We start from the raw sequence: 10,000 nt of genomic DNA, 5'->3' as shown, positions 1-10,000 counted from the left end.
CTCAGTACTGACCCTCTGACAGTGCGGCACTCCCTCAGCACTGACCCTCTGACAGTGCGGCTCTCCCTCTGTACTGACCCTCCGACAGTGCGTCTCTCCCTCAGTACTGACCCTCTGACAGTGCGGCGCTCCCTCAGCACTGACCCTCTGACAGTGCGGCGCTCCCTCTGTACTGACCCTCCGACAGTGCGTCTCTCCCTCAGTACTGACCCTCTGACAGTGCGGCGCTCCCTCAGCACTGACCCTCTGACAGTGCGGCGCTCCCTCAGCACTGACCCTCTGACAGTGCGGCGCTCCATCAGTACTGACCCTCTGATAGTGCGGCTCTCCCTCAGCACTGACCCTCCGACAGTGTGGCACTCCCTCAGACAGAGTGCGCTTTCTGATACTGTGAATGTGCTGATAGACGTGAACGACCTAGACCTGGTTATACAGGGTAGAAATGCAGAGTTTGCAGTTGGGGTTAAGGTTGAGTGTGTCCCGTGAAACCACGAGGAGTGAACAGTAACAGGCTTCAGGAGGGCCCAGGGACTGACTGGTGAGATGGGGCAGGCGAGCGGAGTTTACAGTTTAACATTGGGAAGGATGAAGTGTTAACAGTTTGGTCGGAATAATGAGGAGAGGCAACATTCACTACTACCCTCCTGTATCCCTCGTGATTGCAGATTTACTCGATCAAGCCTCCTACCCCTTCCCTCCCAGCTCAAAAGCCCCCACCGTCTCCAGCCGGCCCTCATGGCTATAGTCCCTCATCCCCGTGGGGGTGGGGGTGGGGTGGGTCATCCTTGTGGCCCCACCTTGCGCATCCTGCGAGACGTGGGAGCCGGAGGAGGCCGTTCAACCCGTTAAATCTGCCCCGCCCGCTCGACGAGCCCCGGGGTGACCCTCCACCTCCAACTCTCCTGCCTTTCACCCCACCCCAACCCCCTTCCCAGTAGCCCTCCATCCCCTCCACCGAGTTTAACACCCGCCTGCCTCAGCATCGAGTGCGCAGCCTTGGGTGGAGGGGGTGGGGGCTGGGGTATACAATTCCACAGATGGACGACCCCTCTGAGGGATGAGGTTCCTCCTCACCTCGACCTTCAACGGGGCAAGACCCTCCCTCGCTCCAGTGAAGAGCCCAGGACTAGGTGCAGTGCCCCAGGAGGGGCCCGATTGTACACTTGGCACAATTTCAACATGACGCCCTTACTCTCATGCTCAGTGCCTCATTTCCCCCCCCTCCCCCCCTACGAATAAAGCCAGTGATGCTCTTGGCTTGACTGGCTGCCCTCTCTCTCCCTCTCAACAATCCCCTGCCATTCCCCAAGGACTGGTGCACGAGTACTCCCAGCTCCCTCCGCCGGCCATCTGCAGAAGGTGGTGAGCGCGCACACGGAGGGAGTCGTCAGCGGGGGAACGCACGTCCCACTGATTTACGACGCCGAGGCAAGCTCTGGGGCCAGACAAAGGGGGTCGGTGACCACAGCGGGCAGGCTCTAGCTCCGGCGCATGACCTTGTTTCTCAGCATGAAAAGCAAAAGTTGCCCTGGCAGACTGAACAGGAAACTGCAGGCCCCGGGTTGGACTGTCAATCGGCAGATCAAGCAGGCCCTTCGAGTTTCAAAGCAGCAACTGATGCAGGTACGGGAGCAGATATAACACTGGAATCCCGAGAGACACAGGAGGGTAGTGGTCATGTTACTGGCCTAGTAATCTAGAGAGATACAGGAGTGCAGTGGTTATATTACTGGAATAGTGATCCAGAGAGATACAGGAGTGTAGTGGTTATATTACTGGGCTAGTAATCTAGAGAGATACAGGAGTGTAGTGGTTATATTACTGCACTAGTAATCCAGAGAGATACAGGAGTGTCGTGGTTATATTACTGGACTAGTAATCCAGAGAGATACAGGAGTGTAGTGGTTATATTACTGGACTAGTAAACCAGAGAGATACAGGAGTGTAGTGGTTATATTACTGGACTAGTAAACCAGAGAGATACAGGAGTGTAGTGGTTATATTACTGGACTAGTAAACCAGAGAGATACAGGAGTGTAGTGGTTATATTACTGGACTAGTAATCCAGAGAGATACAGGAGTGTAGTAGTTATATTACTGGATTAGTAATCCAGAGAGATACTGGAGTGTAGTGTTTATATAACTGGACTAGTAATCCAGAGAGATACTGGAGTGTAGTGTTTATATTATTGGACTAGTAATCTAGACAGATACAGGAGTGCAGTGTTTATATTATTGGACTAGTAATCTAGACAGATACAGGAGTGTAGTGTTTATATTACTGGACTAGTAATCCAGACAGATTCAGGAGTGTAGTGGTTATATTACTGGACTAGTAATCTAGACAGATACAGGAGTGTAGTGTTTATATTATTGGACTAGTAAACCAGACAGATTCAGGAGTGTAGTGCTTATATTACTGGGGTTCTCTGAGTCCGACATAATTGGCTAATGCATCACTAGGCCTAAGATGGAGCCTGGGGTTTCTCATCTCTGTGAATGGGGTTCTCTTAGTCCCATATAATCGGCTAACATAGCACTAGGCCTGAGATTGCTCCTTGGGCTCTCATCTCTGTGAGTGGGGGTATCTCAGCCCTACACAATTGGCTAAAATAGCACTAGGCCCGAGTTGAAGCCTGGGGCCTCTCTGCTTTATTGGTGGGGGTCTTTCAGTCACATAAAATCAGCTACACAGCACTAGGCCCGAGATGGAGCCTGGGGTTTTCCTGCTCTACATGCAGGGGGTCTCTCAGCCCCACACAATCGGCTAACCACCGCACTAGGCCCAAGATGGAGCCTGGACTCCAGCTCTACATGTGGAGGTGGGGGGGGGGGTGCTCTCAGCCACATACAATTGGCTACAAAGCACTAGGCCCGAGATGAAGCCTGGGGTTTTCCTGCTCTACATGAGGGGGGGGTCTCTCAGGCCCACACGATTAGCTAACGCAGAGCTAGGCCCGAGATGGAGCCTGGGGTTTTCCTGCTCTACATGAGGGGGGGGTCTCTCAGGCCCACACGATTAGCTAACGCAGAGCTAGGCCCGAGATGGAGCCTGGGGTTTTCCTGCTCTACATGCGGGGTGGGTCTTTCAGTCCCACACGATTCGCTAACGCAGAGCTAGGCCCGAGACGGAGCCTGGGGTTTTCCTGCTCTACATGCGGGGGGGGCGGTGTCTCTCAGTCCCAGGCGATTAGTTAACGCAGAACTAGGCCCGAGATGGAGCCTGGGGTTTTCCTGCTCTACATGCGGGGGTGGGGGGTTCTCTCAGTCCCAGGCGATTAGCTAACGCAGAGCTAGGCCCGAGACGGAGCCTGGGGTTTTCCTGCTGCGCGAGCTGGGCGGGTGTGGGGGGGGGGGGGTCGGGAACCGGCCGCTGTTTTGACCGTTCTCTCTTTTCTTCTCTCGCCGCCTCCTTTGCAGATGCCGGCCTACGTGGCGGGCTTCAGCCGGCTGGCCTCGGTGGTCGCGGGGTCGCTGTCCACCCACCGGGGCATGACGCTGTGGTACGGCCTGATGGGCGTGCGCCTGGTGGCTCTCTTTGTGGCCGACCGGCCCTGGGACTCCCTCCGGACCGACTTCATCTGCAACGGGAGCGTCAGCCCTTACTGTTGGGCCAACTGCTTCAACCGCCACTTCGACTTCCCCATGGACGTCCTCTGGGACTTCAGCTACATCCTGGCCGCTCTGCCCGTCTTCTGCCTCTACCAGCTGGCGCAGGGCAGGAGGCCAGTGGCCCCCGAGGAGCCGCTGAGCCCCCAGGCCCTGGGCCGGGCCGGAGGCTGTTGGCCCTGGGGCTCGGCGGCCTGCGCCCTGGCCTTGGCCACCATCGAGGGGGCCTTCCTCTGGCTCCTGCTGCGGGTCCAGCTGCCCCTGGCGGCGCCAGGCCCGGCCCTCTGCCTCTCCCCAGCCTGCCCGCAGCCCGTGGTCTGCGGCCTCTTCGCCCAGGCCGAGAAGCTGGGCGCTCTGGCCGTCCTGGGCTTCGCCTCGGCCCTCAACATCCTGGCCAGCCTGGCCTACATCGGCGCCACCTGCCTGGCGGTGAGGAGGGGGGCGTGAGGTGCCCATGGCAACCGGCGGGGAGTGGGGTTTCGGGGGGGGGTTCGGGGGGGCGGGTTACGAATCTCCCGCAACCCACCCCCCTCCTCCTCCCTCCCCCCCCTCCCACGCCGGTGCTCCGCTCTCCCCTCCCCCACCGCCACCCCAGACAAACCTTGTCTTAATGCCCTTTGACCTCAAGGCCCGAGGCCTCCTTCTTCGACCCCAGTCGCCTCAAGGCCCCCTTTCAGGCCTTCAAAGGCGGGGCCGGGTTGGGGGTTGGGGGGGTGGGTGGGGGGGAGGTAGGGGAATCTATCTCAGCCCCTCCTATTGCCCCCTCCCCTCTCCCCACCCCCTCCCCCACCGAAATGCGCCAAGGCCCCAGGGTGAGCACTGGACCCCCGGGGCCCTGGGCCTCTCCGGCCTTCCCCGCACCCCCCCCCCCCAACAACTCCAGCCGCCCGTCACCTTCCTCAGGATTATCCTCCACCCGCCCAGCATCCCCCCCCCCACCTCTCCTCCCTCCCTCCTACCCCCGCCACCTCCAACCCCTCAGCTCAGTCTCCCACCACCCCCCCGCTCTCGAATTCCACCCCGAACGGGGCGCGGGAGGAGGAGGGGCTGACTCGGCGCTCTAGGCCGGGGATCGAGCCTGGGCGGTGTCGGGTGGCGGTGAGGGGGAGCCTGTGGGGCCTCGGAATCGGGCAAGTGGCACTGCCCAGCTCCAGAAGCCAGGCCCGAGGCCTCTCCTCAAGGGCGGCGGTGGGGGCACAGGGGAGGGGGAGGGGGTGGGGGTGGGGGGGTTGTGGGGGCACGGGGTGGAGACGCGAGGGTCGGCGGGTCAACCGACACCCCTCGCCGTGCCATTCTCTCCGGCCTGGACCAACACCCGCCCAGTGCCGAGCTCCACCTCAAAGGTCGCGAGAGACGAAGGGGTCAAGCTGCTCAACCCTGAAAGATCGTTGCTTCCTCGCTCATTGTGATTGTTCCAGAGCTAATAAATTTAGATTTATGCTACCATTGACCGTCCTCCTCCTTTTTATTTACCCCCCCACCCTCCGTTGAGTTTAGGCCCCTTCTCTGACCAACAAGGGGCCTTGGGAGCTGCTGGGGGGTCAGGCTTTTGGCCTATAACGGGTGTGAGATCGGCCAACTTAGCACTAGGCCCGAGATGGAGCCTGAGCCTCGCTGCATGTGCTTGGGTAGGGGCGCTGGGGAGGTGGTTAACTCACACCGGGTTCGAGATTGGCAAACTTAGCTCTAGGCCCCAGATGAGGCCTGAACCTTGCTGAGTCTACCTTGGTTGTGGGGGTGTGGAGGGGTGGGTGTGACTAACACACACCGAGTGCAAGATCGACAAACTTAGCACTAGGCCCCACATGGAGCCTGAGCCTCACTGCATGTGCTTGGGAGGGGGACTGGGGAGGGCTGGTTAACTCATACATCGGGTGCGAGATCGGCCATCTTAGCACTAGGCCCCAGGTGGAGCTTGAGCCTTTCTGTGTGCACTTGGGAAGGGGGCTGGGGGTTGGTTAACTCATACACTGATTGGGAGATTAGCCAACTTAGCACTAGGCCCCAGGTGGAGCTTGAGCCTTTCTGTGTGCACTTGGGAAGGGGGCTGGGGGTTGGTTAACTCATACACTGATTGGGAGATTAGCCAACTTAGCACTAGGCCCCAGGTGGAGCCTGAGCCTTGAAGTGTCTACTTGGGAGGGGTCTGGAGGTGTGGATCAACTCTCACACCAGGTGCGAGATCGGCCAACTTAGCAGTAGGCCCAAGGTGAAGCCTGAGCCTTGCTCTGTGTGCTTGGGAGGGGGACTGTGGGGTGGTTAAATCACACACCGGGTGTGAGATCAGCCAACATGGCACTAGGCCCCAGGTGGAGCCTGAGCCTCGCTGTGTGTGCTTGGGTGGGCGGGCTAGTTCACACACTGGTTGAAAGATCAAAAATTAGCACTAGGCCCAAGATGGAGCCTGAGCCTTTCTGTGTGTGCTTGGGAAGAGGGCTGAGTGGAGTGGTTAACTCAGACACCAGGTGCAAGATTGGCCAACATAGCACTAGGCTGCAAATGGAGCCTGAGCCTCGCTGTATGTGCTTGGGAGGTGGTCTGGGGAGGGCTGGTTAACTCACAGCAAGTGCAAGATCAGCCAACTTAGCACTAGGCCCCAGGTGGAGCCTGAGCCTCGCTGTGTGTCCTTGGGAGGGGGACTGGGGGCATTGATTAACTCACACCGGGTGGAAGGCCGATGAGCTTAGCACTAGGCCTAAGATGAAGACTGAGCTTTGCCGTGTGCGCTTTGGGGGGCGGTGGGGAGGGTGCAGGGTTGCGGGAGAGGGAGGTGGCGGGGAGGAATCATGCCAACTCTCACACACCGGGTGTGAGATCGGCCAACTCAGCACCAGGCCCGAAACGGAGCCTGGACCTTTCCTGACGTGAATCTGGGCGAAGGTGGTGGGGGAGGAGGAGGAGGAGGAGGTGGGTGGGTGGGTTGCGGCAGCCCGATCGGCAGCTCTAGGCCCCGCGGTGAAGCCTGGGCCTACCTCCCACCCCGGAAGTGGACAGGCCTGAGGCCTGCTTGTGGACATTCAAGACAGGAAGCGGGAGGAGGGGGCCAAGGCAGCCAGGTGGGTTTTGAGCGTCAAGGACGTGTCGGGGGTGGGGGGCGATGGGGGGGGGGAGTATAGCTGGAGGCCTTTCGGCCCCTCAATCCTGTCCCGCTGGGATTCAACCCTTCCTGGCACCAGCGATAGGCCTTGGAGGGCCTGTCAGGCCCGAAGCCCCCCTCTCTGTCTCTCTCTCTCTCTGCTCAGGCCAGGAGGAGGGAGGGAGGGGTGGATTGGGGAAGAGGTTACGAAATTCATTCCGGGAACCCAGGGAGAGGTGACTGAACTCTGCTCAGTGTTTGAACAGGGCAGGAGCCAGGCCTGTTGACTCAGCCCTCGCCTGATGGGGATTCCCGTCACTGCTGCTCTGTGATTTGGACTGCGCACTGGACAATGCAGGCTCTGCCTCTCCTACTAGGCCTCTTCCTCCTGCTCCAGCCCACGGTGTCAGGTAAAGTAGGGTAGCCTGCCTGTTCCTTCCCCCCCCAACGAACTGGGAAAGGGATGGCAGGCGGAGGGGGAGAGGGAGGGCGTGTGGAGGGGGAGAGGGAGGGCGTGTGGAGGGGGTGAGGGTGTGGGGGATCGGAGGTGGAGGAAGAGGGAGTGAGGGATTGGAGATGGAGGGAGAGGGAGTGAGGGATTGGAGATGGAGGGAGAGGAAGTGAGGGATTGGAGATGGAGGGAGAGGGATTGAGGGATTGGAGATGGAGGGAGAGGAAGAGGGCGTGTGGAGGGGGCGAACATGAGGCAGCAGCCGGAAGCAGCGCCCAGAGTAGGTCAGCACGACGATATAGATAACCCGCGAATTCATTTATCTGTTCTCCCAGTGCCTCTCCCTCCCTCTCACTCCATCTCCAATCCCTCATTCCCTCTCCCTCCATTCTCCAATCCCTCCCTCCCTCTCACTCCATCTCCAATCCCTCATTCCCTCTCCCTCCATTCTCCAATCCCTCCCTCCCTCTACCTCCATCTCCAATCCCTCACTCTCTCCCCTCCATCTCCAATCCCTCACTCCCTCTACCTCCATCTCCAATCCCTCTCTCCCTCTCCCTCTGTCTCCAATCCCTCTCTCCCTCTCCCTCCATCTGCAATACCTCACACTCTCTCTCTCCTTCTCCAATCCCTCTCTCCCTCTCCCTCCATCTGCAATCCCTCACTCCCTCTCTCTCCATCTGCAATACCACACACTCTCTCTCTCCATCTCCAGTCCCTCACTCATCTCCCTCCATCTCCAAACCCTCACTAACTCTACTTCCATCTCCTATCCCTCACTCCCTCTCCCTCCATCTCCAATCCCTCACTCTCACTCCCTCCAACTCCAAACCCTCACGCCATCTCCCTCCTTCTCCAATCCCTCACTCCCTCTCCCTCCATCTGCAATATCTCACTCCCTCTCCCTCCATCTCCAATCCCTCACTCCCTCTAGCTCCATCTCCAATCCTTCTCTCCCCCTACTTCCAACTCCAATCCCTCACTCCGTCTCCCTCCATCTCCAGTCCCTCAATCCATCTCCCTCCATCTCCAAGCCATCAATCCCTTTCCCTCCATTTCCAATCACTCACTCCCTCTCCCTCCATCTCCAATCCCTCACTCCCTCTCCCTCCATTTCCAATCCCCCTATCCCTCCATCTCCAATCCCTCTATCCCTCTCCCTGCATCTCCAATCACTGACTCCCTCTCCCTCCATCTCCAATCCCTCTCTCCCTTTCCCTCCAACTCCAATCCCTGACTCCCTCTCCCTCCGTCTACAATCTCTATCTCCCTCTTCCTCCACCTCCAATCCCTCACTCTCCCTCTCTCCATCATCAATCCCTCACTCTCTCTCTCTCCATCTCCAACCTCTCACTCTCTCTCTCTCCATCTCCAACCCCTCACTCTCTCTCTCCATCTCCAATCCCTCACTCTCTCTCTCTGCTTCTCCAATGCCTCACTCTCCCTCTCTTTCCATCTCCAGCCACTCACTCTTACTCTCTCTCTCCATCTCCAATCCCTCACTCCCTCTCCCTCCATCTCCAATCCCTCACTCCCTCTCCCTCCATTTCCAAACCCTCTATCCCTCTCCATCCATCTCCAATCCTGCACTCCCTCTCCCTCCATCTCCAATCCCTCTATCCCTCTCCCTGCATCTCCAATCACTGACTCCCTCTCCCTCCATCTCCAATCCCTCTCTCCCTTTCCCTCCAAATCCAATCCCTGACTCCCTCTTCCTCCATCTACAATCTCTCTCTACCTCTTCCTCCATCTCCAATCCCTGAATCCCTCTCCCTACATCTCAAATCACTCACTCTCTCTCTCCATCTCCAACCCCTCACTCTATCTCTCCATCTCCAATCCCTCAATCTCTCTCTCCCCCTCCAATTCCTCACTCTCCCTCTCTCCATCATCAATCCGTCACTCTCTCTCTCTCCATCTTCAACGCCTCACTCTCTCTCTCCATCTCCAATCCCTCACTCTCTCTCTCTCCATCTCCAATCCCTCTCTCCCTCTCCCTCCATCTCCAATCCCTCTCTCCCTCACCCTCCATCTCCAATCCCTTTGTCCCTCTTCCTCCATCTCCAATCCCTAACTTTCTCTATCGCCATCTCCATTGCCTAACTCTCTCTCCATCTCCAACCCCTCACTCTCTCTCTCCTTCTCCAATGCCTCACTCACTCTCTCTCTCCATCTCCAATCCCTCACTCTCTCTCTGTCCATCTCCAGCCCATCACTCTCTCTCTCTCCATCTCCAATCCCTCACTCTCTCTCTCACCCTATCCAGCCCCTCACTCTCTCTGTCTCCAGCTCAAAAACCTCACTCTCTCTCTCTAACTCCAACCCACCTTCATGCTCTCTCCATCTCCATTGCCTCACTCTATCTCTCCATCTCCAACCTTCCACTCTTTCTCTTCATCTCCAATCCGTCATTCTCTTTGTCTCTCCATCTCAACCCCTCACTGTCTCTCCATCTCCAATCCCTCACTCTCTCTCTCTCTGCATCTCCAATCCCTCACTCTCTCTCTCCATGTGCAATCCCTCTCACTCTCTCCCCATTTCCAATCCCTCACTTTCTCCCTCCATCTCCAATCCCTCACTCTCTCTCTCCATCTCCAATCCCTCACTCTCTCTCTCTCCATCTCCAGCCCCTCATTCTTTCTCTCCATCGCCAACCCCTTTCTCCCTCTCCCCCCATCTCCAATCCCTCTCTCCCTCTCCCTCCATCTCCAATCCCTGACTCCCTCTCCCTCCATCTCCAATCCCTCGCTCCCTCTTCCTCCATCTCCAATCCCTAACTTTCTCTATCTCCATCTCCATTGCCTAACTCTCTCTCCATCTCCAGCCCTTCACTCTCTCTCTCCATCTCCAACCCCTCACTCTCT

At 57.9% G+C, this 10,000-nt stretch overlaps 1 protein-coding gene across 2 annotated transcripts in view; it reads left to right on the top strand.

The window, feature by feature from the left end:
• LOC121274824 overlaps positions 1–4,111 on the top strand; it is a 7,543-nt gene extending 3,432 nt beyond the window's left edge. Inside the window, exons 1-2 of one of the 2 annotated variants that reach the window (XM_041182186.1) lie at positions 1,284–1,623; positions 3,421–4,111. In XM_041182186.1, the coding sequence (XP_041038120.1) occupies positions 1,492–1,623; positions 3,421–4,056 (768 nt within the window). In that variant the 5' untranslated portion in view covers positions 1,284–1,491 and the 3' untranslated portion in view covers positions 4,057–4,111. Of the gene's footprint in view, positions 1–1,283; positions 1,624–3,420 lie in introns of those variants that run through there. The other variant, XM_041182187.1, reaches the window with a different exon arrangement.
• Positions 4,112–10,000: the final 5,889 nt, after the last annotated feature.

Source organism: Carcharodon carcharias (assembly GCF_017639515.1).
Source record: "Carcharodon carcharias isolate sCarCar2 chromosome 38 unlocalized genomic scaffold, sCarCar2.pri SUPER_38_unloc_3, whole genome shotgun sequence".
Lineage (NCBI taxonomy): Eukaryota > Metazoa > Chordata > Chondrichthyes > Lamniformes > Lamnidae > Carcharodon > Carcharodon carcharias.
This window is presented reverse-complemented; position numbering and strand designations above follow the sequence as displayed.